The sequence below is a fragment of the Salvelinus fontinalis genome, chromosome 27 (assembly GCF_029448725.1).
Source record: "Salvelinus fontinalis isolate EN_2023a chromosome 27, ASM2944872v1, whole genome shotgun sequence".
Taxonomy (NCBI): Eukaryota; Metazoa; Chordata; class Actinopteri; order Salmoniformes; family Salmonidae; genus Salvelinus; species Salvelinus fontinalis.
The window spans coordinates 20399124-20426982 of record NC_074691.1 but is presented as its reverse complement, the minus strand read 5'-3'; the positions used below and the strand labels follow the sequence as shown (position 1 = coordinate 20426982).

General features: G+C 40.1%; 1 protein-coding gene across 2 annotated transcripts in view; it reads right to left on the bottom strand.

Moving 5' to 3' along the window:
* The window catches only part of tulp4a (TUB like protein 4a), a 65093-nt gene that overhangs the window by 10176 nt on the left and 27058 nt on the right, over positions 1-27859 (bottom strand). For both annotated transcript variants that reach the window (XM_055885225.1, XM_055885226.1), the window contains exons 5-9: positions 18414-18594; positions 5408-5515; positions 1351-1517; positions 931-1155; positions 391-625 (exon numbers count right to left, since the gene is read on the bottom strand). In XM_055885225.1, the coding sequence (XP_055741200.1) occupies positions 391-625; positions 931-1155; positions 1351-1517; positions 5408-5515; positions 18414-18594 (916 nt within the window). The remainder of the gene's footprint in view (positions 1-390; positions 626-930; positions 1156-1350; positions 1518-5407; positions 5516-18413; positions 18595-27859) is intronic.

The following is a 27859-nucleotide window of genomic DNA, read 5'->3' as shown; positions in this document are numbered from 1 at the left end:
TGCTCTGTACTGTGGCTGGCTGGCTGTGGGACTATTAACACTGAGAACACTCAATGCCAACAAACACTGTCTGAAACATCTTCACCACAAGTTAGTCCTACATGTTATATGAACAGAAAAGTACCGGAGGAGCAGGAAAGGAGACTCTGGCTAGGCAGTAGACTTTGACAAATTATATTTGAGTAACTAACGGTTATTAACAAGAAGATACTGACTTCACACTTTCAAGTAAAAAGCAGTCATACGAGAAGCTGAACCAGCTCCCAAAGCAACAGCATCGTCTAGAAGTAATCGTTAGAACAGTCATAATGGAGCAGGATTTCAATGTGATATTTTCAAAACAAACACCATCAACACTTTCCTCACACAGTATCTCCAGTATAACCTCACCTGCTTTGCCGTCCGTCTTGGGGTCCATGATCACGAACTCCGGACGGAGCTTGCTGATGCGTCGGCCCTTGAGAATGGGCACCAAGCCGCCCAGGTACTCCAGGTAGAGGGTGTAGCAGGGCCCGCCCACCTCAGGGTTGTCCTCCGTCCGCTTCATGGTGCAGTGCAGCCGCTCGTTCCCCGCCGTCGGGTAACTCACAAAGTCCCGCATATTGTTGGGGTCTGGAATGGGGGGCTAGAGGTGGAGAGGGCGAGAGAGAGAGAAAGGATGAATGGATGAGGAGCATTCTGGCACAAAGCGGCGACTCCTGGTGCTGACTCAGGTCAAGTAGCAATTTTATCCCTTGCTAAACTCTTTTTCAACCCTCTATCTTACCCTGGAATTATGACCCTGAATGACTGTTTGTATTGAATGTCAGTCTGTATAAACTGCCAGGTGGGTAAACCAGAACCCTCAACCTCCCCATTTCATAGAGTAGCACATCCTCACCCTCCCAGACACATATCCATACTGCATGTGACATCCCCTAAACCATGTACCTTGATGGTGGGTGTGAAGGCTGTGGTGACGTAAGAACAGAGACGAGAGGGCATGGTGAGCTTTGCCACGTCCTTCTCCTCCCGGAGCGCCCCGGCGATGCCCTGCTGGCACAGCAGCTGCAGGCTGGCCACCCGGTGCTCCACCCGCACCACGTAGAGTACCGGACCACAAGCCAAGAACAGACGAGAGTCCCGGTGACCCCAGCACAGCGTGGTGATGGGACGCTGGGGAGAACGGGGATGGTGATTATTCTATGGAACTCATAGCATATGATGTGACTTCTCAATTGTATGTTTACCAATGTAAGGTGTTGTGTGTGTGTGGTACTGAAGATGTGTTGTGGATGCTGGAGTGTGTGTGTGTGTCATCTGTGCTGCAGGAGCTGGTCTAAGTGTGTGTGTGTGTGTGTGTGTTATTACTTGTGCAGGCGTGTCCAGTGTGTAGATGTGCTCTCCGCAGACGTTGTAGAACTTGACGATGGCGTTTCTGGTGGGAGGTAGACAGGAGGAGTCGGGGGGCAAGATAGCTCTCTCCATCCCAGCCACGGCCAGGAGATCCCCCTGAGAACACCATTGGACTACCACATCTACCACACACAGAGAAGAGGAGAATACATAAAGAGTTTACACACACAAACCACTTACCCTTAAGAACACCACTGACCAATGTGGGTGATATAGGCCTAGACAGCAGAAGATAGTGAGAATACATTTCTTCCCCCCCAGGTGCCTAAATCCAAACAAAATTGAGCTCAGGTGCATCCCGCTTCCATTGATCATCCTTGAGAAGTTTCTATAACTTGGAGTCCACCTGTGGTAAATTCAATTGATTGGACATGATTTGGAAAGGCACACACCTATCTACAGTTGAAGTCAGAGGTTTACATACACCTTGGCCAAATACATTTAAACTCAGTTTTTCACAATTGCTGACATCACAATTGCTGACAATCCAAGTAAAAATTGCCTGTCTTAGGTCAGTTAGGATCACCACTTTATTTTAAGAATGTGAAATGTCAGAATAATAGTAGAGAATGATTTATTTCAGCTTTTATTTCTTTCATCACATTCCCAGTGGGTCAGAAGTTTACATACACTTAATTAGTATTTGGTAGCATTGCCTTTAAATTGTTTAACTTAGGTCAAATGTGTCGAGGTAGCCTTCCACAAGCTTCCCACAATAAGTTGGGTGAATTTTGGCCCATTCCTCCTGACAGAGCTGGTGTAACTGAGTCAGGTTTGTAGGCCTCCTTGCTCGCACACGCTTTTTCAGTTCTGCCCACAAATGTTCTATCGGATTGAGGTAAGGGCTTTGTGATGGCCACTCCAATACCTTGACTTTGTTGTCCTTAAGCCAATTTGCCAACTTTGAAAGTATGCTTGGGGTCATTGTCCATTTGGAAGACCCATTTGCGACCAAGCTTTAACTTCCTGACTGATGTCTTGAGATGTTGCTTCAATATATCCACATAATTGTCCTTCCACATGATGCCATCTATTTTGTGAAGTGCAATAGTCCCTCCTGCAGCAAAGCACCCCCACAACATGATGCTGCCACCCCCGTGCTTCACGGTTGGGATGGTGTTCTTCAGCTTCCTTCTTCAAAAGCCTCCCCCTTTTTCCTCCAAACATAACAAAGGTCATTATGGCCAAACAAATATATTTCATCAGACTAGAGGACATTTCTCCAAAAAGTACGATCTTTGTCCCCATGTGCAGTTGCAAACCGTAGTCTGGCTTTTTTTGGAGCAGTGGCTTCTTCCTTGCTGAGTGGCCTTTCAGGTTATGTCGATATAGGACTCATTTTACTGTGGATATAGATACTTTTGTACCTGTTTCCTCCAGCATCTTCACAAGGTCCTTTGCTGTTGTTCTGGGATTGATTTGCACTTTTCGCAGCAAAGTACGTTCATCTCTAGGAGACAGAATGCGTCTCCTTCCTGAGCGGTATGACGGCTACGTGGTCCCATGGTGTTTATACTTGCGTACTATTGTTTGTACAGATGAACGTGGTACTTTCAGCCATTTGGAAATTGCTCCCAAGGATGAGCCAGACTTGTAGGAGGTCCACCATTTTTTTTCTGAGGTCTTGGCTGATTTTTTTTGATTTTCCCATGATGTCAAGCAAAGAGGCACTGAATGTGAAGGTAGGCCTTGAAATACATCCACAGGTACACCTCCAATTCACTCAAATTATGTCAATTAGCCTATCAGAAGCGTCTAAAGCCTTGACATCATTTTCTGGAATTTTCCAAGCTGTTTAAAGGCACATTCAACTTAGTGTATGTAAACTTCTAATTCACTGTATCACAATTCCAGTGAGTCACAAGGGAAATAATCTGTCTGTAAACTATTATTGGAAAAATGACTTGTGTCATGCAAAGTAGATGTCCTAACCGACTTGCCAAAACTATAGTTTGTTAAGAAGAAATTTGTGGAGTGGTTGAAAAACAAGTTAATGACTCCAACCTAAGCTTCCGAATTCAACTGTATATAAGGTCCCACAGTTGACAGTGCATATCAGAGCAAAAACCAAGCCATGAGGTATAAGGAATTGTCAGTAGAGCTCCAAGATTGTGTTGAGTTATAGATTTGGGGAAGGGTACCAACACATTTCTGGAGCATTGAAGGTCCCCAAGAACACAGTGGCCTCCATCATTCTTAAATAGAAGAAGTTTGGAACCACCAAGACTCTTCCTAGAACTGGCCACCTGGCCAAACTGAGCAATCGGGGGAGAAGTGCCTTGGTCAGGGAGGTGACCAAGAACCTTATGGTCACTCTGACAGAGCTCCAGAGTTTCTTTGTGGAGATTGGAGAACCTTCCAGAAGGACTACCATCTCTGCAGCACTCCACCAATCAGGCATTTAATGTAGAGTGGCTAGACAGAAGCCACTCTTCAGTAAAAGCCATGACAGCCCGCTTGGAGTTTGCAAAAGGCACCTAAAGCACTCTCAGACCATGAGAAAAAAGATTCTCTGGTCTGATGAAACCAAGATTGAACTCTTTGGCCTTAATGCCTAGAGTCACGTCTGGAAGAATCCTGGCACCATCCCTATGGTGAAGCATGGTGGTGGCAGCATTGTGGGGATGTTTTTCAGCGGCAGGGACTGGGAGACAAGTCAAGATCGAGTAAAAGATGAACAGAGCAAAGTACAGAGAGATCCTCGATGAAAACCTGCTCTAGAGCGTTCAGGACCTCAGACTGGGGACAAGGCTCACCTTCCAAAAGGACAACGACACTCAGCACATAGCTAAGAGAACGCAGGAGTGGTTTCGGGACAAGTCTCTGAATGTCCTTGAGTGGCCCAGCCAGAGCCCGGACTTGAATCCGATCGAACATCTCTGGAGACCTGAAAATAGCTGTGCAGCGACGCTCCCCATCCAACCTGACAGAGCTTGAGCGGATCTGCAGAGAAGAATGGAGAAACTCTCCAAATACAGGTGTGCCAAGCAAGAAGACTCGAGGCTGGAATCGCTGCCAAAGGTGCTTCAACAAAAGTACTGAGTAAATGGTTTGAATAGTTTTGTAAATTTGATATTTCATTTATTTATTGCAAAACTGTCTAAAAACCTGTTTTCGCTTTGTCATTATGGGGTATTGTGTGTAGATTGATGAGGGAAAAAAATATTTAATAAATTTAACGTAACAAAATGTGGAAAAAGTCAAGGGGTCTGAACACTTTCCGAATGCACTGTACATGTCCAAAAAAAGCATTGGATTGGTGTAAACATGGGCGAGTTTCCTTCCACCATATTTTTTTGCACCAGACTCAGCACAGTCACATTGAGATTGACTTTATAATTTAAAGGGCCAATCAGCAGTTGAAACAAAGTATCATCGTCGCCACTGCTTCGGTAAAAAGCTGAGGGATGGGGCTGGAGAAATGTAACCACTTAAAATTCATAGACAGAGCTATGGATGCAAGGACTGACCATCCATGATATCAAAATTAGTTTTAACCATGTTTTGAGGCGTGGGAGTTTACATTTACTTTGTTTACAAACATTGTAGTAAAACAAGCTTATATTTGGGGTTCTGATGAGGAACAACAGCCGAAACTACACTCTTGAGACATAAGTTATAGTCTTCAAAAATCAATGGATGTAGCAACTGCTGACTGCCCCTTTAAACCTAACCTATGACCTGACCCATCATCACCTTATGTATTGCTGCCCCTCAGATAACAACCCCCACCCCCAGATAACAACCCCCCCCTGAAAATACAAAATAAACTATACAACACAAATAGCTCCTAGCCTGGTCCTGGCTCCTAGCATGCTTTCTAACCCTAACAATAAAACTAAAACTTAATAATAGAAAAAATAAAATAGAAAAACTTTTATACAACTGAAACTAAATACAAACTAGCAAATCAGGTCTGAAAACGAACTGAAACTAAACTGAAAAATCTAAAAACGAATAGAAAATATATATATTTTTAAATCTATAATAACCTTGATACAAACACACATACCTTTTAGGCCAGTGTGGATTAGAGTGGGAGAGAGGTCATCATAGTTGTTCATCAGGCTGATGTCTCCAGAGGTGAAGCTGACTGTCAGCAGATGCTTCAAACGTTGGACTGTAGAGACAAAGACCACAACAAGTACAGGTCACAGAGAGGGATACCACAACACAACCACAGAAACAAAGACACCCAAACATAACCAGATAAAGACAGAGGGGGAGGTCAACAGGGTGATACAAAACCAGGTCAACCACGATCCTATTCTGATTCTATTTCAGAGAAACTGACAATCCGACTAAGACAAATTGCTCTTTCTTATATTTTCTGGAATTCAGACCAAATGCAAGCATTCCCTGTATTATACGTTGATAGCTTCTTAGCAACCAAGTCAGAGGATGGTGTGATCAATATGCATTTCCAGTGGGCCATAAAATTGATTGAGAGTGAGGGACACCGTGTGTGTGTGTGTGTGTGTGTGTGTGTGTGTGTGTGTGTGTGTAACAAGGGAGGGGTAGTGGGACACAAGGACATTTCTGCATCTTTGGCAGCTGCTCCTAGTGATTAATATTGGGGTAGTGATCTCTACTGTGTCCTATTCAAAAGCACAAAGACACCCATGCATCTCACCTTACTACCATCCATCCACTCTCTCAGGGCTATAAATAACACACCTTCATAAAACACAGCCACCGCTGCTTTGTACACCATGTAAATCTTGGGTGCCTCAAAGGGACTAAGGACAACTATCGTGACTGTTCTGTATTAGTCCATGGTTTATGTGAACATACGATCAGTGATGAAGGACCAGGTTTAACTAAACACGAGGAACTTATCCGGTCACGTTGTCAGGAAAAAATGTCAAGGTTCCATCCTACTCTCCGCATTGTGCTACGCTATGAAACTGACCTGGGCTGGGTTTCCCAAAAACATTGTGGCACTAAGATCATCTTAATGCCATTGAAACTAAGTGCTACAATGCTTTTGGGAAACCCAGCCCTGTACTAAACAGTGGGTGATGCACTGGTTGTATTGTTTAGTTAGAAGTAATGCTACAGTGTCATGGTGTAGCAAATATGTCAATGTAATCTTGGCAGTCAGACAGCAGCAGTAGAAGGCCTGGCATCTTCAACCAGCGCCTTGAGAGTCGTTCGCTAGCCTGCCCTTCCCGCAGATAATTTCTCAGCACCAATCAATTACCAGCGACTTTTTAAATTAGTGAATTAGAGCATAATTACCGTTCCAGCTAAGGCAAGCACTTTTGAACTTTACTACACACCGACTGACCAGACTCTAAACACATCGCCGGGGGAGGCTGGCCCAGGCATTGATGCAACCAACGAGACGCAATAAAAAAAACATTTAAAAAACAGTGCACATAAAATGGAGGCCGTTATGTGAGCTGCTATTCATGCACATCACTTCCCAATGAGGCTGAGAGGTGTTTCACCAAAGAAATTCTTACCAAACCAAAGACCAGGGGAGATGCAGGAAACAGACAGGTTTGTGTAACACAAGAGTCTTTCTAACAAAGGCCTATTAAAACAGTTATATCACATATCGGCCCCTTGGTTAAACTGGTAACCTTGTGGCTTTACAGTACTGCTTCCAGGCCATTGGAAGGATGAGGGGAGTTGGTTTCGACAAGAGCCATTGAATTAGGGTAAAATTATGATTCAAATGGAAAATTTGAAGCATTGGGGGGGGGGGGGGTTGAGTCACGGGGCCCCTGGATAATTTTTATGTAGGACTGAGAAGCTCAGTTCTGGTGACTTTTAAAAAAGGATATTCTACTCCAAATGAATGAAAAATAAATTCTGATGACACCATTTAAATGACAATTTCCACTTCCCGAAATGAGCCCAATAACATAAACCACATTTTCATCCAACCATTTCATGCGGATGATTTACCTGATGCATGAAAATAGTCACGACCTGGCTGATGGAAACATGAAATGCCGACAAAATTTTATAAATGCCGACAGACAATTTGTTTGTTCGTTCGACGTGGTGGGATCTTTTTGTCATACGATGATATGTTTGTGTGGTCCACCCACTACAATTGGGGAAAGCACGCAGTTTATTAGGCTACATATGAAATAAGTTATAATGAACTTTACAGGGTAGTGAATGTATAAGGTGATGAGCTTGACGCTCCAATAAATATCGAGGGTCTTATTCTGGTGACATGATGATCGATGCTTGCCTACCGTTTGACAAATAAATAATATCACTGTTAGCAATAATCTCATAATGTAGGTAGCCTACCCACACAGTATCTGTGAGCTGTTGGCTAGAGAGCATGAGCCAAGACCAGAGTAGCACATTAGTTATATAAAGCAACAGTTTTTCCTGACAAAACCATCTGAAGAGTTGAAAATGCGATTTAACTTGTATTTTTCCATTCGGTATATGGGAATTTAATGGCAAGTTATTTTTATGTGCACTACCTTATCGCGCACAGCCATTTATCCTCAAAAAGTAGGTTTGATAGAAACACATCCCTGGTGGGAAAATTTACATTTTGTTTAACGCAGATTTTCGAATATTCGCATCAAAATCTGTCGCAAATTGGATGGAAACCTAGCTATATTGGTATAATTATTTACATATTGGACCACGCACATAGCCTTTGCATGGTCCATATTATCAGGTATACTATTAGCAATAAACATTATCACCTGTAGCTCATCTGATGCAGCATAGTGGCTAGAAATAAATAGGCTGAAGCATGGGGTTGCCAATTTTTGCATTTACCCTAATGGGCTAATCATTAGGTAGATCCTAAATGTTATAAACTCAGCAAAAAAAGAAACTCCCCCTTTTCAGGACCCTGTCTTTCAAATATAATTCATAAACATCCAAATAACTTCACAGATTTTCATTGTAAAGGGTTTAAAAACTGTTTCCCATGCTTGTTCAATGAACCATAAACAATTAATGAACATGCATCTGTGGAACGGTCGTTAAGACACGAACAGCTTACAGACGGTAGGCAATTAAGGTCACAGTTCTGAAAACTTATGACACTAAAAGAGGCCTTTCTACTGACTCTGAAAAACACCAAAAGAAAGATGCCCAGGGTCCCTGCTCATCTGCGTGAACATGCCTTAGGCATGCTGCAAGGAGGCATGAGGACTGCAGATGTGGCCAGGGAAATAAATTGCAATGTCCGTACTGTGAGACGCCTAAGACAGCGCTACAGGGAGACAAGACGGACAGCTGATCGTCCTTGCAGTGGCAGACCACGTGTAACAACACCTGCAGAGGATCGGTACATCCGAATATCACACCTTCGGGACAGGTACAGGATGGCAACAACAACTACCCGAGTTACACCAGGAACGCACAATCTCTCCATCAGTGCTCAGACTGTCCGCAATAGGCTGAGAAAGGCTGGACTGAGGGCTTTTAGGCCTTTTTGTAAGGCAGGTCCTCACCAGACATCACCGGCAACAACGTCGCCTATGTGCACAAACCCACCGTCGCTGGACCAGACAGAACTGGCAAAAAGTGCTCTTCACTGACGAGTCACGGTTTTGTCTCACCAGGGGGTGATGGTCAGATTCGCGTTTATCGTCGAAGGAATGAGCGTTACACCGGGGCCTGTACTCTGGAGCGGGATTGATTTGGAGGTGGAGGGTCTGTCATGGTCTGGGGCGGTGTGTCACAGCATCATCGGACTGAGCTTGTTGTCATTGCAGGCAATCGCAACGCTGTGCGTTACAGGGAAGACATCCTCCTCCCTCATGTGGTACCCTTCCTGCAGGCTCATCCTGACATGACCCTCCAGCATGATAATGCCACCAGCCATACTGCTCGTTCTGTGCGTGATTTTCTGCAAGACAGGAATGTCAATGTTCTACCATGGCCAGCGAAGAGCCCGGATCTCAATCCCATTGAGCACGTCTGGAACCTGTTGGATATGGGACCTGTTGGATCGGAGGGTGAGGGCTAGGGCCATTCCCTCCAGAAATGTCCAAGAACTTGCAGGTGTCTTGGTGGAAGAGTGGGGTAACATCTCACAGCAAGAACTGGCAAATCTGGTGCAGTCAATGAGGAGGAGATGCACTGCAGTACTTAATGTAGCTGGTGGCCACACCAGATACTGACTGTTACTTCTGATTTTGACCCCCCTCCCTTTGTTCAGGGACACGTTATTTTTATTTATTTTTTGTGGGGGGGGGGGGGTGGATCAGCTTAATATTGCGGAAAGAATGTTGCTTCCAATGTAATTGTCTGCATCATTTCCAATCCCCCATATTTTTTGGGGTAAATATATATATCCATTCACGTATGCATACATATACACATATATACATACACATACCTACATAGACATACATACTTTTTTTAAAGAGTATACCTTTATTATTATTCCCCGCAAACCCTACCACCGATCCCCCAATTGGAGTAAACTGATAAACATTTCTGTTTTTACCTTCAATTTATACATCTTATACACATTTTACAGACACAGTCTACTTTATAATAGTTCTCTCTTGTTTGTTCTTAGTCCTTCCTCTATTTCTGTTGTCCATCCAGTTTGATTTCCACTTGTAACTGTGCTATTTCACAATAGCTCCGCACCTATACACATTTCACAGATCCCGTATGCCCTACATTGTTTATCTTGTTATTAGTCCCACCCTTCAGCTCCACTCAACCTTTCCCATCTATCTTCCAACATCATCCATTTCGGATTTTTATTTGCCATATATTTTTCAACTGTGCTGTGATGCTTCACAAAAGATTTGAATCTTCCTATTCTCATAGCTTCCACGGATTGTAAATTAAAAATAAACATTTTTGCTAAAATAATTATTATATTATTGATTGATTGACTATGGCTTTTCAAATCCCCCAGTATTGCTATCTGTAGAGTTAGTTCTACGCAAATGTTGCAATTCTTAAACCATTCCTGGACCTGTGACCAAAAACGAGCTACATGCGGACAATACCAAAATAAATGGTCTAATGACTCTGCCTCCTCACAGCAGAATCTACAGAGCTGGGAAGATTGTATCCCCCATATATATAACATTCTATTAGTTGCAAGAATTTTGTACAATAATTTAAATTGAAAAATTCGAAGTTTTGAATCCGGCGTTGTTTTGCGTATCAATTCATAAACCATGTGCCATGGAATGGGTACATCGAAAATCTCTTCCCAACTATTTTGCAATTTATATGGCACAGCTGTAAGTTTTTTGGTCCTTAAATGAAATTGGTATATGTTTTTATTTATCACACTTTTCTTTAACCATTTATGTTCTTTAATATAAGGCCGACATACAAGTTCCTTACTTTTATCCCCTTCCACCTGCCTCTTCCATTTTTGTGGTAATGCTGCAATTAATTGGTTGTAATTTTGGGTAGAGCAGACATTTCCATATGTCTGTGTTAGCTGCATGTGTGACATTACTCCACCAGTCCTATTTATGATATCATTCACAAAAATTATACCTTTTTTAAACATTTCTTCGATAAATACATTTTTTTTTATCAATTACTATATTTGAATTTAACCACAAGATTTGTTGTACTATTTGTTCCGTCCTTTCAGGTGGATTAAACTGAAATTGCAACCAACTTTCTAAGGCTTGTTTAAAAAATAAAGATATTTTGGAGATTATTTCCTTTTCAAGCAACCGAAAGTGAGCAGGTGTAATCTGAATAAAGGGAAAAAGGCCCTTCTTGAACATAGGATGAGACATTCGTACCAATCTACTAGAGAACCAGTTTGGATTTAAGTATAACTTTTGTATGACTGATGCCTTTAGTGAGAGGTCTAATGCTTTAATATTTAATAATTTCTGCCCTCCGAATTCATATTCGTTATATAAATAGGCCCTTTTAATTTTATCTGGCTTGCCGTTCCAAATAAAATTGAATATTTTTTGTTCATATAATTTAAAAAGCAGGTCACTAGGTGTAGGCAAAACCATAAGCAAATAGGTAAACTGTGATATGATTAAAGAGTTAATCAGGGTGATTTTCCCACAAATAGACAGGTATTTTCCTTTCCATGGTAGCAAGATCTTATCTATTTTTGCTAACTTTCTATAAAAATTTATTGGAGTGAGATCATTTCTTTCTTTTGGGATTTGTATACCGAGTATGTCCACATCACCGTCAGACCATTTAATTGGTAAACTACATGGCAATGTAAAATGTGTATTTTTTAGTGATCCAATACGTAATATGGTACATTTATCATAATTTGGTTTTAATCCAGAGAGGATAGCAAATGTATCTAGATCCTCTAAGAGGCCGTGGAGAGATTCTAGTTGTGGTTTTAAAAGAAAACATGAATCATCAGCGTACAATGACACCTTAGTTTTTAGGCCCTGGATTTCTAATCCCTTAATATTAATGTTTGATCTAATTTTAACAGCTAACATTTCGATGGCAATAATAAATAGATATGCCGATAGTGGACAACCTTGTTTTACTCCTCTAGATAGTTTAAAACTTTCTGAGATGTAGCCATTATTTACTATTTTACACCTAGGGTTACTATACATAATTTTTACCCATTTTATAAGAGATTCCCCAAAATTGAAATATTCTAGGCATTTATATATAAACTCCAGTCGTACTTTATCAAAAGCCTTTTCAAAATCAGCTATGAAAACCAGGCCTGGTGTCCCCGATATTTCATAGTGTTCTATTGTTTCCAGTACTTGCCTTATATTATCTCCAATGTATCGTCCATGTAAAAAAACCTGTCTGATTAGGATGAATAATATCTGACAAAACTTTTTTTATTCTATGCGCCAAGCATTTTGCTAGGATTTTTGCATCACAACACTGAAGTGTAAGAGGTCTCCAATTTTTTAAATGGACTGGATCTTTATATATACCACTTGGGTCCTGTTTCAGTAATAATGATATCACACCTTCTTGTTGCGTGTCTGATAATCTATCATTTATATAGGAGTGGTTAAAACAAGCTAATAATGGTCCTTTGAGTATATCAAAAAAATGTTTGTATACTTCCACTGGTATGCCATCCAGTCCTGGAGTTTTCCCATCCTTAAAGGCCCCAATTGCATCAAGTAGTTCCTCCTCTGTAATTAGGCCTTCACATGAGTCTTTCTGTACAGATGTTAATTTTACATTATTATTAGGGAAAAAATCCATACAATTAGTTTCAGTTAGTGGAGATGGAGGAGCCTGAAACGGAAATATATTCTTAAAGTACTTTACTTCCTCTTTCAAAATATCATTTGGTGAATCATGCGTGACTCCATCATTTGTAACAAGTTTTAATACGTTTTTTTTTGGTAGCATTTCTATATTGAAGATTGAAAAAGAATTTGGTGCATTTTTCCCCATATTCCATCCAGTTCGCTTTATTTTTGTAATATATTACACTGGATCTTTCTTGAATAAGTTCCTCCATTTCTTTTTGTTTTTCCTCTAACTTATTCTGTGCCTCTATGGTACCGTTTTTATTGTTATCTAACTGTACTGTTAGTCCTTCAATTTCCTTTGTTAATATGGACTCTTTTGATCGAAATTGCTTTTGTTTTATAGATGAGTACTGAATTGCATGGCCTCTAAAGGCACACTTAAAAGTGTCCCATACAATATGGGGATCTGCTGTACCTATATTATGTCTAAAAAAGTCAGTTATAAATTCTTCTGTCCTAGTTCGAAACAATTTATCATCTAGTAGGCTTTGATTAAATTTCCAATATCCTCGCCCACGTGGAAATTCTGTAAGAGTAATATATATGCCAATTATGTGATGGTCCGACCGCATTCTGTCCCCTATCAAACACTTTTTAACTTTTGGTGCCAGAGAGAATGATATAAGAAAGTAGTCAAGGCGACTAGCTTGATTAAGCCTCCGCCATGTATATCTCACTAGGTCAGGGTATTTAAGTCTCCATATATCCACTAATTCCAATATATCCATGACATTCCTGACTTCCTTAAGTGCCTGAGGGTGATAGTTTGTAGTGTGATTTCCTTTCCGGTCCATAGAGGTATTTAAGACCGTATTAAAATCTCCCACTATAATAATAGAGTCTAGTGTTGCTTGTAGAGTTGATACATTCTTATATATATTGTCAAAGAAGCTTGGATCATCATTATTCGGACCGTATAGGTTAATAAGCCATATATGTTTATTGTCCAATAACATATTTAAAATAATCCATCTACCTTGAGGATCTGTTTGGACAAGTTGCACATTTGGATCAAAGTTATTATTAATTAAAACCATCACCCCTTTTGAATTTCTTTGCCCATGGGAGAAATATATTTCGCCCCCCCAGTTCTTTTTCCACAAAACTTCATCTAAAACTGTTGAATGGGTTTCCTGTAAACAGTAGATATTATAATCCTTCTCTTTTAGCCAGGTAAATACTGATCGTCTTTTCTTATTATCTGCTAAGCCATTACAATTGTAACTGGCTATACTTATTTCACCACTTACCATAATGAGACACACCTTTCAATTATTTTTATCAAAATATATGTTTGTAAACGTCCTATTAAAAAGTAACATAATGATTGAGTGTCTATATAGTTGTACCATGACATTTGCATCTCCACTAAGCAAACCTCCAATTGGTCCCCACTATTCCACCCGCCAAAAGCCCCCATCTCGAGTTGGGTTGTCATCCCAATGCCCGGCAGACCACCCCCGACCCCCCGCATCGCACAGCCCCGGACCGACTGGGATCCATCCTTCGAAAAGTGCACACAGCACCATCCACCGAACCGAAGCAGATCCATTGCCAAATGCATTTCCATCGCCCTCACCTCGATTTTTATTACATATTGCTGTGAATCATCCTCTATAGTCCCTAACATCTTTTACTTCTTCCTTCGCAACAGTTGTGGGATACACACATACACCCACACACATTCAGCCCTTACCCCCACACAACCATAAGCTCACCCTCTCAACAATTGCACCATCCCAGAGCCCAACTCAAGATGGGTCATGATTTACAAATGTACTTGCAGTTGCAGCTGCATGAGAAGGCCTGCAAGACCGCGCAAAAAATGAGCATAAATGTAGAGATTTATTTACCATTGTCACATCCTAGATGATGGAGGTCAAATGTACACCTTCTTCCTGAAACACCCACAATACGGTCATCCATTTTGACCATGTTCCCAAGCATCTCCATGCAGTCCGATTGGTTTCGTGCCACCAGGGCCACAATAATATACCCCCTCTCTGAATGTCCGAGTGTGACCCCCTCCCCATGGGTTACTGCAGCTAGTGTTGCCAGCACTGCCACTGCCTGGGTGGGGGCACCCCACCGGAATCCCCACCGGCTAGGTACAAGGTCATCAAGGTTCTCATTAGCAGCTTTGAGAATTTCCTTGTTTATTATGCTCTCCCTTTAGGGGGCTTTGGCTTTGCAGGACCAACCCTGCCAAGCAGGCTCAGAATCTTGAGGGGGCAGTGCTGCTCTTGGTCCCTGACCTCATTTTGGCTGCATACAGACCGCATACAGCATGCACATAAAACAGTTAGGGACTTCTCCTTAGTATCTGGGCCATTCATGTGGGTGTCTAGGGTATAGGGCCATGGACCGTACCATTAAAATAGGATAATAAATAATTAGATATAATTTATTTTAAAAATGTAGTTCCCCATGATAGGACAATAAATAAATAAGACGTGTAATTCATTATAAAAGTATATCCATCATCTGAACAACATTGAAAGCCCTCTCATACCCGGCCCACAGCAATACACTGGCTCTGGGATATGCAACTATTTCATTACTCACTCACTCAACTTTCCAAACATAACAAATAAAAATAAACACACACCACACCATCCACACATACTGTGCCTTCTGTTTACTTAGTTTTTATCTTCACTATATAGAAATAGTGCTTGTGTTCAATTAGTTATATGTGAAGATTTATAGAAAAGCTATATTTTGTATTGTATTGTTACAATCAGTAACCGGGCTTGAATTGTGTTTATTTTCCTCATCTATGAGAACTTTGTAATTTTTAAAATAACCATGGAGTAATCTTTGTGTCTCTGAACAACTGGTTATCAATATATAGTTTATCAACGACGAGAGCTACTCGTTTCGCTTTTAATCTATTTTCTTTGAAAATTGGATACAGAACTTTGCGCCGCTCTGCAATTTCTTTCGGAAACTGATTATTCATGCCAATTTTGGTCCCAGCAAGTCTTTTACCCAGGCTTTTAACCATTATTTTATCTTTAAATGAAGCAAATTTGGCAACGATTGGGCGTTCGTACCTCTGCCCTCTCTGTCCGAGGCGGTGTACACGTTCAAGTTGGATCTTATCGATAACTTTGCGCGGTATCTGAAGCGCTGCAAAAAGGAACTCTCTAACTACAGATTCAGGAACCTCTCCTTCTTTCTCTTGGATACCTGTAAGTACCAAATTCTCTCTCATGGATCTAGTTTGTATGTCCAGTAAGCATTCCTTCAGAACGTTGTTCTCCTTTTTAAAGTCATTCATTTCGGTTTCAATCTTATTGACCGTCCCTTTTAGCGCGTGTGTTTCCTTCTCCAAAGCCGCAGCTTTTTCATCACTCATCTCTAGGCTTGCCTTCAAGTCTTTTATATCTTTACTAACTAATTCAAGTATACCCAGTTTGTCATTTATTGATTTTAACAGATCGGTTTCGACCTTTACCATTGCCGGTGGTGAGAATATTAGATCATCCGTGTCGGTTGAGGAGTCACGTTTTCGTTTTTGATTCGGTTCCCCTGTCTTATTCTCCGTCATGTTTGGGTGTTGCTTGTTTTCGTAATATTTGTCGATAAATGTCTCTAGTCTTAGGATTTGTTTTGTGTTATTATCCAGATTGAAGGTTATCACCCACCAGATTATTTTGTGCTAATATTTTAGTCTAATTTAGCAGATATTTCGAATATTATGTTTTATCTTGAGGTGCTCTACATAGCTTCGTTCAGTCCGCCATTACCTTCACGTTACCTTTACGGGACACGTTATTACATTTCTGTTAGTCATGTGTCTGTGGAACTTGTTCAGTTTATGTCTCAGTTGTTGAATCTTATGTTCATACAAATATTTACACGTTAAGTTTGCTGAAAATAAACGCAGTTGACAGTGAGAGGACGTTTCTTTTTTGCTGAGTTTATTTTAACTGGTTAGCATCCTATTGATGAATTGAATGTCCCAAAAAACACGGGGTAACACGCCCCATGACTGTACTTCTCACAGAAACTACTTCCATGTCACAATTTTCCCCCACAACACTTTCCCTGGTTGCCACTACTCTTGCTCAACAAAGAAATATAATGTCTCGTCACAATTTTTTAAGTTACTTAAAAAAATATATATATATATTTAGGTAGGGTGGCATTCTACACCAAGTTACCCGACAATTGACCCGGGTTGCATTTAGTCTCACTCTCCCCTATGCACTCACAGCGAATTGCAGAGCAGTTATGTGCTTAACCATGCCTCTGCTAAAAACACCAGGTTTAAAATGGTGCAGTTCGCCCATATTTAGGAGTTAAGAAATACATAAAGTAGGAATGGAAAGCTGGAAAGATCCCCCTCTTTTTAACAAAGGCCATTAAAACGTCTGTTTCCCCCGCGATAGTAAGAATTGTTGTGCACTGACTGCTTGTTAGAATGCATGTTTCCCTCCCTATGGCACTCGTAACTTGAATGAGCCTCAAGAGGAATATTTCTCTCGCATATAACATACAAGCCAAATAGGTAAACAGAAGCTATTCTACTCTGAATTGAAGGTAACATTTAATTCTATGTGACCTGAAAGCCATATGGTTGGGGTTATGGGTTTTGGAACTTCACTCAGAATTCCATTCGTTTTTTGATAGGGCTGCACTGAGCCACCATATAAAAAATGACATTTGGAGCCATATTATCCATAAATCAGTTTCCATGACAAAGGCCCAGACTGGCGGTCACTAGGGTGGCAGTGTGATGCACAACCAGGGGTCCGGTGATGTGTGACTTTGACAGCTGTCCGCCACCGTCCGCCACCGTCCCCAAAACCAAGTCAGCTATTAGAATTTCCTGTGACAAAGATCAGCCCAATGTCACACACGTCCTCCCCGCGCCCTACTGTGTCCTCTACTCTCCTCACTCATTACTCTGCTCTATCTCTTTCTACGTCTATCTGTTCCCTCCCTCCTCTCGGTCACACTCGTTTGTTTTTAGTGGCCTTTTGAGTCCCTGTCCCCTACTCCCCCACAGTCTGGGAGTGGACTGCTTTAATAGACTGAGCTCGATGCAGTCCAATGATCACGGTCCCATTTCCTACCGTTGATTAGTTGGCCCACAGGGAGTTACAAAGCAGTGTGCATGTGAAGTGAGTGTCACAAATGACATGGATGTGATCAAATAATTAAAAAGCTACATTCTATAAATAAACTATGAAGCATTAGGGATCCAATGTCAAACTTTTCATACACGTTTCCTAAAATTGGAAGTTGAGGTTATATTGCTTCAGGGTCACTTCTCTCAATCATACCCCATTTGACCTTTCTTAAAACAGGGCATAGCAGGTCACTGGAGGAGAAATATAATGTAAAATTTGAGAAAGAGAGGAGGAAAAATTAGAGGAGAACAGATGGCCACACATCTGCTTTCATCTGCACAGAGGGAGGTACCCAGCTGGACCCAACACTTCCCTGGAATTCTGCTCCCAACAGGCATTGTGTCTTATCAACGAACCTAAACCTATTACAGATTAAAATTGTATTCTATGGCGGATTAATCTCTCATGCTGTGTACTAGTATTTATGTCCTGCCAGATTAGTAAAGCATAACCCTGATGAGGAGACAGGAAGACAACTGAGTGCCTGCTGTGACCCTAGGCTGCCTGTTACTTTAGCTTGAAGGGGGGAATAAACAGAGGATTCTGGAGGGAGGGGATTTGTACCTTTCAGGTTTGGGAAGGGGGGTAGACTGTACCTGTAAAGGTGTGTGGGTTAGGGCCTAAGGGGTGTAACTGGGGCGTAGATTGGGTAAGGATTGTAAGAGCAGTGTACCTTGTGGTGGTGTGTAGTCGTCAGAGTCTGTGTCGCTCTCGCTGCTGTCCTCCACCAGGAAGCTGGGGTAGTTCCATGACATGCTGACAATGCCGTCTGACTCGTGCAGCAGGATGTGGGCCAGCATGCGCCCGTGGCAGTCCATCACGATCACCTGGCCGTCCGCAGTACCAAACAATACCTGCAGGGGGAGAGATGACAACACAGTTACACAGAACCAGGGAGGGACACCAATGGTTAAGTCATCTTGGTCCTAGAATCTGGAATAGAATACAACTTTTATTGTCCATATGTTACAGCAAACAATGGACATGTGTCTAGGTCCTAGAATCTAGTCTAGGATATTTCTGTCTACTAAAAATAATGAAAGTGCAGCGCTAGAGAGATGATCAGCTGGAGAGACAGAAACAAACTCTCCAACAAACTGAGCTGAGCTGACATCGTGTAAGAGCACAGACAACAACAAAAAACACCTCCCTAAGACAGATCATGTAGACGAGCAGTGAGTCTGACTTGGAGCTGGGCGACATGGCCAAAAATCCATGTCGTACTAAATTGCCGGAATATATGCAATAACGATAATTCTAAACTGGGTGGTTCAAGCCCTGAATGCTGATTGGCTGACAGCCGTGGTATATCAAACCGTATACCACGGGTATGACAAAACATTTATTTTTATTGCTCTAATTACGTTGGTAAACAGTTTATAATAGCCATAAGCCACCTCTGGGGTTTGTGGTATATGGCCAACATACCACGGCTAAGGGCTGTATCCAGGCACTCTGCGTCGCGCATAAGAACAGCCCTTGGCCGTGGTATATTGGCCACATACCACACACCCTTGGGCCTTATTGCTTAACTTGTTTGGGATAGGGGGCAGCATTTTCACTTTTGGATGAATAGCATGCCCAGAGTGAACTGCCTCCTACTCAGTCCCAGATGCTAATATATGCATATTATTATTAGTATTGGATAGAAAACACTGAAGTTTCTAAAACGGTTTGAATGATGTCTGTGAGTATAAGAGAACTCATATGGCAGGCAAAAATCGGAGAAAAAAATCCAAACAGGAAGTGGGAAATCTGAGGTTTGTAGTTTGAGAACTCACCCCTATCGAATACACAATGGGATATTTTTCCCTTCCTAAGGCTTCCACTAGATGTCAACCGTCTTTAGAACGTGGTTTCAGGCTTCTCATGTGAAGGGGGGCCGGATGGGAGCTGTTTTACTAAGGGGTCTGCCTACAGCCTCTTTCTCAGTCACGCGCTTTCACTTGAGAGGTTGCTCTCGTTCCAGTGCATTTCTACAGACAATGGAATTCTCCGGTTGGAACATTATTGAACTTTTATGATAAAAACATCCTAAAGATTGATTCTATACTTAGTTTGACAAGTTTCTTCGACCTGTAATATAACTTCTTGAACGTTTCGTCCGAATGGACCAGATCGCGCTTTTGTATTGTTTACCAAACGCCCTAACAAAAGAAGCTATTGGACATAATTGGATATTATCGAACAAAACAAGCATTTATTTTGGAACTGCGATTCATGGGAGTGCATTCTGATGAAGATCATAAAAGGTAAGTTAATATTTCTAATGCTATTTATGAATAATGTTGACTACCCAACATGGCGGATATTTCTCTGGCTGGTTTGGGCTCTGAGCGCCGTTCTCAGATTATGCTTTTTACGTAAAGTTTTTTTGAAATCTGACACAGCAGTTGCATTAAGGAGAAGTGTATCTAAATTTTCATGTATAATAGCTGTATTTTCATCAACATTTATTATGAGTATTTCTGTGAATTCATGTGGCTCTCTGCAATATCACTGCATGTTTTGGAACTACTGAATCTAACACGCTAATGTAAAATAAGATTTTTGGATATAAATATGAAATTTACCGAACAAAACATACATGTATTGTGTAACATGAAGTCCTATGAGTATCATCTGATGAAGATCATCAAAGTTTAGTGATTAATTTTATCTCTATTTGTGCTTTTGTGACTCCTCTCTTTGGCGGGAAAAATGGCTGGGTTTATCTGTGACTTGGTGGTGACCTAACAATCATTTGTGGAGCTTTCGCTGCAAAGCATTTTTTAAATCAGACACTGTGGCTGGATTAACGAGAATTTTATCTTTAAAATGGCGCCTAATACTTGTATGTTTGAGAAATTTGATTTATGAGATTTCTGTTGATTTGTATTATTTGGCACCCTGCAATTTTATTGGCTGTTGGCGAGGGGTTTCGCTAGCGGAACAGGGTTCCGCCAGTCCTAGACAGGTTAAATAGAACGATGCGGTTATAACATTAAAGTGCATCAGTTTATTATCCTTTAAACTACTACTCCTAGTTTGATGGTTGTAGCCATATTAGCAAACGTATTTCATTTCAAACTTTTCTAATCTATGGTACTTAACGTAATAATAAACAATATCAGCAAAATGCCTGCTCATCCCAAATGGTAGAACTAAAATACCGTGGCTGTGGAAAAACACGGTCTTCCTTCCATCATGATCACAGAAATTGTTAGAACCTGGAGTTTTTCCTGGTCAGGAAGTCACATTATCAGGAAAAACTACTGACCCTAGCAGTGACCACTTTCATTTTAATGCTCATAAAGAAGCAGTGTCAAGGATTTAAATGTATGACGCGTTACTGTATAATACATAACAAATAACAGAGCATATTACATATTATATATTAATATAACAAATATACATGAATATAGCATGTACAGAATCAGTCAAAAGTTGACACCTACTCATTCAAGGCTTTTTCTTTTTACTATTTTCCTACATTGTAGAATAATAGTGAAGACATCAAAACTATGAAATAACACATATTGAATCATGTAGTAACCAAAAAAGTGTTAAACAAATCAAAATATATTTTAGATTCTTCAAAGTAGACACCCTTTGCGTTGATGACAGCTTTGCACACTCTTGGCATTCTCTCAATCAGCTTCACCTGGAAAGCTTTTCCAACAGTCTTGAAGGAGTTCCAACATATTCTGAGCACTTGTTGGCTACTTTTCCTTCACTCTGCGGTCCAACTCACCCCAAACCTTCTCAAATTGGTTGAGGTCGAGTGATTGGAGGCCAGGTCATCTGATGCAGCACTCTCCTTCTTGGTCAAATAGCCCTTACACAGCCCGGAGTGTGAGTATTTTGTTTTGGAACCCTTAGGTAATATTTTGATTACATTATGGGTTTTCCTGTACATATAGACAGAGTGTGAAATCCTGTGTGGGTAATCTTTGTAGGAGTGTTCTGTGTGAGCGCGGTAGGTTGACTGTGTGGGTAACCTTTCAATTATGTTCTGATGTTCTGTGTGGACATCTGACCAGTTGTGTGGGAGTATCTGACCAATCCTGTGTGGGTGATTCTTTGTGAGTACCTAAGAATTTCTTACGTTTTATATGGATTCTGTGAATATATGAAAATATGATAAATTGTATGTGTGTATAATCGATTACTAGAGATTTGATAAAGTAATGCTGACAATATAATTAGATACAATTTAGGTTTTGAGTTGGTATGGATAATGGATAATTTGATAAAGATTAGCTTTTAAGCACTATTAAACTGTCGGAAAAAAATCTGGGCAATTGTGCTCTAGAAACTGATTAGAGTGTGTCCACTTTTGGTTATCTTACTCTAACGATGTAACTATAAATGCTTATTGGATTATCTCCGTCTGGGTACATTTGAAATAAAACTGCCCTTAAGGTCTGAAACGGTTTTATTTCTTCTTCCCAGTATGAGAGGAGTTGCTGGATTTATTGAATAAACCATTTTTCATAAAGTTAGAGCGAATTAAGATGGAATCTCAACGTAACTTATGTCGTACAAAGCCTAGGGTATCCATCAAACTAATTATCGTTGCGTGATTAATGTGATGTAGTAAAGTAATTGAAATACGTTGCATGAGAAAACAATCTACTTTTATTAAAATGCGCAAGATCTGTTTCCTAGTCAATAAAGGTTGTATTTACTCTGACTGCTAATCTATTAATTTGGCATGTGAGAATCATCGCCGGAGTAACGCTTGGACCTTTAAATTAGGGCTATTTTCTGGGAATTGTCTCGGTAGTACGTGCCTGATTTTACGACTACAGACAATTGTAAAGTGGGTTTATTTGCGGGGAGTCTTAGTCATTTAAATAGCATTGGTGGTTCAGTGGTAGAATTCTAGCCTGCCACATGGGATGCCCGTGTTCGTTTCCCAGCCTATGCACCAATGCACTGACTAAAATCGGAGTTTCTGATTGTAATTCAACTATTGGTATGTTTTGCCTGGAAAGATACGATCGCTAGTGTTTAAGATATAAACTGAACGTTTTAATAGCTGGTTTAGTATTAAATTTAGAGACAGTTACCTAAATCGAATGAATAAATTTGGCGCTGTACATGTTATTTTTAAAGTCTTGGACAATTCATAAGTGTGAAGCCGAAAGAGAAGAGAAAGTTGTAAAGTTTGGTTTTAATCTTACGATAGAGGTAAGGCAGAATGTTGTTTGAGCAGGGGTTATATTTTTACCCACTGGTAAAAAATAGGAGAGTTGGTTGTGAGCGCTGGGATATGTTGGGCTGTAAGTGATTCAGGTGTGAATAAGGAAACATTTTGTGATAATGTATTCTGATGATTTTGATTCTTGGTTTGATTGTTTAGGTAACACCAGTGAATTTGAGCAGGAAGTTAATGTATTCTAACAATATAATCTGTTTCCATTACGTGGAACAATGTCAGGTCATTAAAGTGGATTGCAGTTTGAGTTAATTCTTATTTTTACAGGGACAGTGCACATTAATCACAGTTGTGTGTCTAATGGCAGGGTATTCCAGACATGGGAAGCTCTCACACTGAAAGTAGATTGACTAAAGGTGCTTTTCAGTCATCTCTCATGGCGGATCTTGTGGATCTGCTGCCATAAGGTTTGGGTTTTCTGCTTAACAAAAGTACTGAGTGGAGGGGGAGCCTGGACATTTAGAATATTGAATACAAGATAGGCGTCAGTGTATTGCATAAGATTTTTTCAACTCAGGAGCTTATGCTTTCTATAGCTATTGGGTTTCCTATCAAGTACTTTGAGAGCCTGTTTGCAGACAGACTGAATGGGTTTTAATGTTGAACAGCAAGCTTGGGCCAAACTAGTCAGGTAGTATGTTAAGTGGGGGAGTATCATAGATTTGAAGTATAGTTTTGTTACCTCTGTAGTTAAACAATTTCATATGTTTTGGAAATTAGCTAGGTTGAATTTGGTTATTTGAGTTCCCTTTTTTTATTTGCTTTTTAAAAGAGAGGTTGGAATCAAGTATGATGCCGTGGTTCTTAAAATCGGATACCACCTGGAGCATTTCCCCTGATACATAGACATCTGTCTCAGGGCATCAGATACCACCTGGAGCTTTTCCCCTGATACATAGACATCTGTCTCAGGGCATCAGATACCACCTGGAGCTTTTCCCCCTGATACATAGACATCTGTCTCAGGGCATCAGATACCACCTGGAGCTTTTCCCCTGATACATAGACATCTGTCTCAGGGGCATCAGATACCACCTGGAGCTTTTCCCCTGATACATAGACATCTGTCTCAGGGCATCAGATACCACCTGGAGCTTTTCCCCTGATACATAGACATCTGTCTCAGGGGCATCAGTTACCACCTGGAGCTTTTCCCCCTGATACATAGACATCTGTCTCAGGGGCATCAGATACCACCTGGAGCTTTTCCCCTGATACATAGACATCTGTCTCAGGGGCATCAGATACCACCTGGAGCTTTTCCCCTGATACATAGACATCTGTCTCAGGGGCATCAGTTGTTTTCTTTGTGAGGAACATGCAGACTGTGTTTTTTTATTTATTAAGATGCAAACATGAGTCCCTGAGCAATTTTGTCATCTGAACCATTACAGTAGTGAGTTCTTGTGTAGCTTGTTGTTTGTTATTTGCATGCATTTATCACTGTATCATCTGCATACATTGGAACTTCAGACCCTGTACAGACAGAAGGAAGATCATTAATGTACGAGCTGAACAGTATTGACCTTTGGTGAATGCAAACATTGTAGATATGAGTGGAAAAAAGTTAGTTTTAATCTTTACGCTGATGAGACAGCGCCAACTTTTGAAAGATTTTAGATTTGTTAAAAATCAGGATCGTTTTTACTAAACATATCAACAGGTTGAAATTATTAGATTGCTGGAAAGGGGTTATGGGTTTGTTTACTGTTTATTTTAGGTGTTGATTTTGCTTAATTAAACATTGTATTATCTGATGTGTTTGAGTAGGATTCTTTCTTCCGGGACGGATGGAAGTTACCTAAAGTATGTATGTTAAAGGAGCCATGGGAGAACACGTCTCAAACAACATTTTATTAAATACCTGGGATTGAATTTCACTGATTCCTTCGCTGAGAATGTACTACATTTGCAACAGAGGAAAAAATAATTACATTTAGATAGTAATGATATCAGGATAATAGTATGTTCAATTAAGCATACATATACATTGATGTAGATTAAAACTAATGATTTGAGGTACAGTGGAATTATCATTATGTTGTGTTTATAAGTTAACTTTTGGGTTTCTGAATCAGTGTAGTATAACGAATGCTAAGAAGTATTTTGTGTTTCTTCTGGGAAAATGGGTGTTTCATTGTCTCTCTTTGAAATGTTTCCTGGGACTATAATCTTGGGGAGAGTGAGTGAGATTGAGGCTGTAAACTACCACATTGAAAAGGCCTGGAAATGTTTTGTTTGTTTTTACCTTACGGTTTGCAAATACCCCCCCCCCCCCCCACACACACACACATTTGTTATGACTATATGTTGGTGTTTTTAAAAATACTATGTTTGATTTGTTTTTAAAATTTCCTTTGGGTTTGGAGAGTTTTCCATTTCACTTAGTGCTAAGGTATCTTAAAGGGGCACACATGCACATGGAATTTTTATTTTCTGAGTTTTAATTAAACATGTGAATTATTTTGATAAAGGAATGTTCTGGGAACCTGGGATACAACATGTAGGAAATGTTTGACTATTTTTTATTTTTTTATTTGTCTAATATATAGTAAGAAACACTTCTTTGAAGGGTTTGTATGACCTATGACCCGTATCATGACTTTTCATTGTGGCTTGATCACCCTCAATGGAAAGCCATTTGGAGAATGAATTTAAGGTCATTTGTAATACTGATTTCAAGGTAATTCGTGAAATTGATAATTATTGTGGAGTTCTTTTATAGTTCTTAGCCATATTTGTAATTTGGACCAATGTGAAGAAGGAGAGGTCATTGCCTTTGACTAAGGGTAGGCTGCTTTAAGTCTATTTTCCTATGACCATATGGGTAAAATCATTTTTCTTTGTGGAGTTTTTCAGAGTAGTGATTTTAATTTGATTAGGTTATTTGAAATGTTGTTTTATCTTTTGACCAGTAGTAGTGTTGTTTTATACATTACTCTCATGGAGAGTTATGTGTTAAAAATGGGGGAGGATACAGTCCTTTGAGGTTTTGGATTCAGTTCTTTGAGGTTTTGGATTGAAGTTTACACACCTTGAGTGATATGTGAAGGAGTGTATTGTTGTGTTGTTTGTTCTGTTCTATTCCCGATGGGTTATAGGTCTAACTTCCTGATCCTTTGGCTCTACGATGGAGTTGACAGTGTGATGGGGAGTATAAGCCAATTTGAAAGAATAGTTTCAATAGAATGTGTTGTTATTCTCTTTAACATATATTTAGACATTTGTATTAAGAATAATTGGTAAAAGTAATCATTTATCATGTAGTTAATGAACTGAACTAAACTGTTGTTCTGATCTGTTCTTTCGAGGTTATCGTGAAAAGTGACATCAGACTTAATGCATGGAAGAGATAATTGGACCGAACAGTATGTGTACCTCAAAACACCCTCTAACTGGCTGAAGAAAAGTGACAAAGGCGTTGAATAAGGCCTTGTCCGAACCACTTCTACCGAGAGAAAGGAGCCGAGCCAGAAATCGGTGTACAGTATCCGATCTAAGCTATCAACTGCTTTTCTCTCATGTTTCTCTCAGGAGTGTGAGAGGAGTCCATGTGGAGTGAGCATGGAGAGAAATATGTTCTAAACTTCTCTTATGTTGCTGGTATACTGGTTGATGAATGGACAAGACATAATGGGTGGTAAAGGTGATGGTGTCTAAGGTGAAACATTGAAATTGGGACATTATCATGTGCCATCCACTTTGAACTGTAAAGCTATCTGAAGAAAAACGAAAAGGACGCCAGAAGAATCAGTGCCTGAAGGAGGGGGTTGGTCAACGGTGAAAAAAAAAAAAAATGTGTTTAGACTTTTGGGGTATCAGGTTGATTGTAGAGGTCGACACCACATACAATTATAGTAATTTAGATTAAGAATGCATTGAGATACTGATCTGTATTATAACCATGAGGGAAATGTTATTAGTAGAATTATGGGATAATTATTCTGGATGTTAATATAAATGTACATTCTGCCAATGTGTGTTAAATTGAGTTTTTTTACTTTGAGTTTGAAATCACTGAGCAAAGTCATTCTAAATTTTGATTGGATAATTAACTGGGTTCTAACTATGATTTTATTTGGAAATGGAATGATTTTTAAAACTGAAGGATTGTTGTTATGAACTAAAGACGTTGAAACTATTATAAGCATGCCATGGTGAATGGAGATGGGTGAACTCTGATCTGGAGAGTGAAAATGATCCTAATCTATTTGATCTCTAGGCATTGCCTTATAAATAGTGGAATCATGATGCTTACCTTGGGTCATGTTCATTAGGCACCAAGAGGATACATTTTATTTTAACTAGGAGTCATTACCTGGATTTGGACAACAAGATATGCTAATTTTAGTTTCTGGAATGGAAATAGTAATTTCCAACATACTATTCTGATCCATTGGAGTGTGATAGATAACTAAAGCTTATTTTATTAAACTCCATTGTTGCATGCACTGCATTATGCATTAAACATGTGCTTTTCACTGTCTATGGAAATTATAGCTTTGAATCTCATAAACTGTATGTATTTTTTGTTTTTCTTCGTGGGTTCGTGCAGGTGACTGTGGATCATAACCTTCCCAGACAAATTGCTAGAGTGCTTAGAAAATGTGTTGGGGATTGAAATAAGAGACAGTGCTGAGTTTCTTGGAATGAGGCTGAGTTAGTGTTGTGGAAGCTGGTCATGTGCAGGAATCCCATGCACTGAGTTATTGTTTTGTGATTTTTGGTTTATGTAGAATATATGTATTTTCTATGTGAATGAATGTTCTTAAATCCTGTAATATTCTTTTAAGTTTAGAAGATTCTCAAAATGGGGGAAATGTCGTGGAAAAAAGCAAGATTGTTATAATGCTTGTATTGCATTATAAAGGTTGTTTTATTCGACAGAATAGAATATTCTGTCCACTATTGTGTGT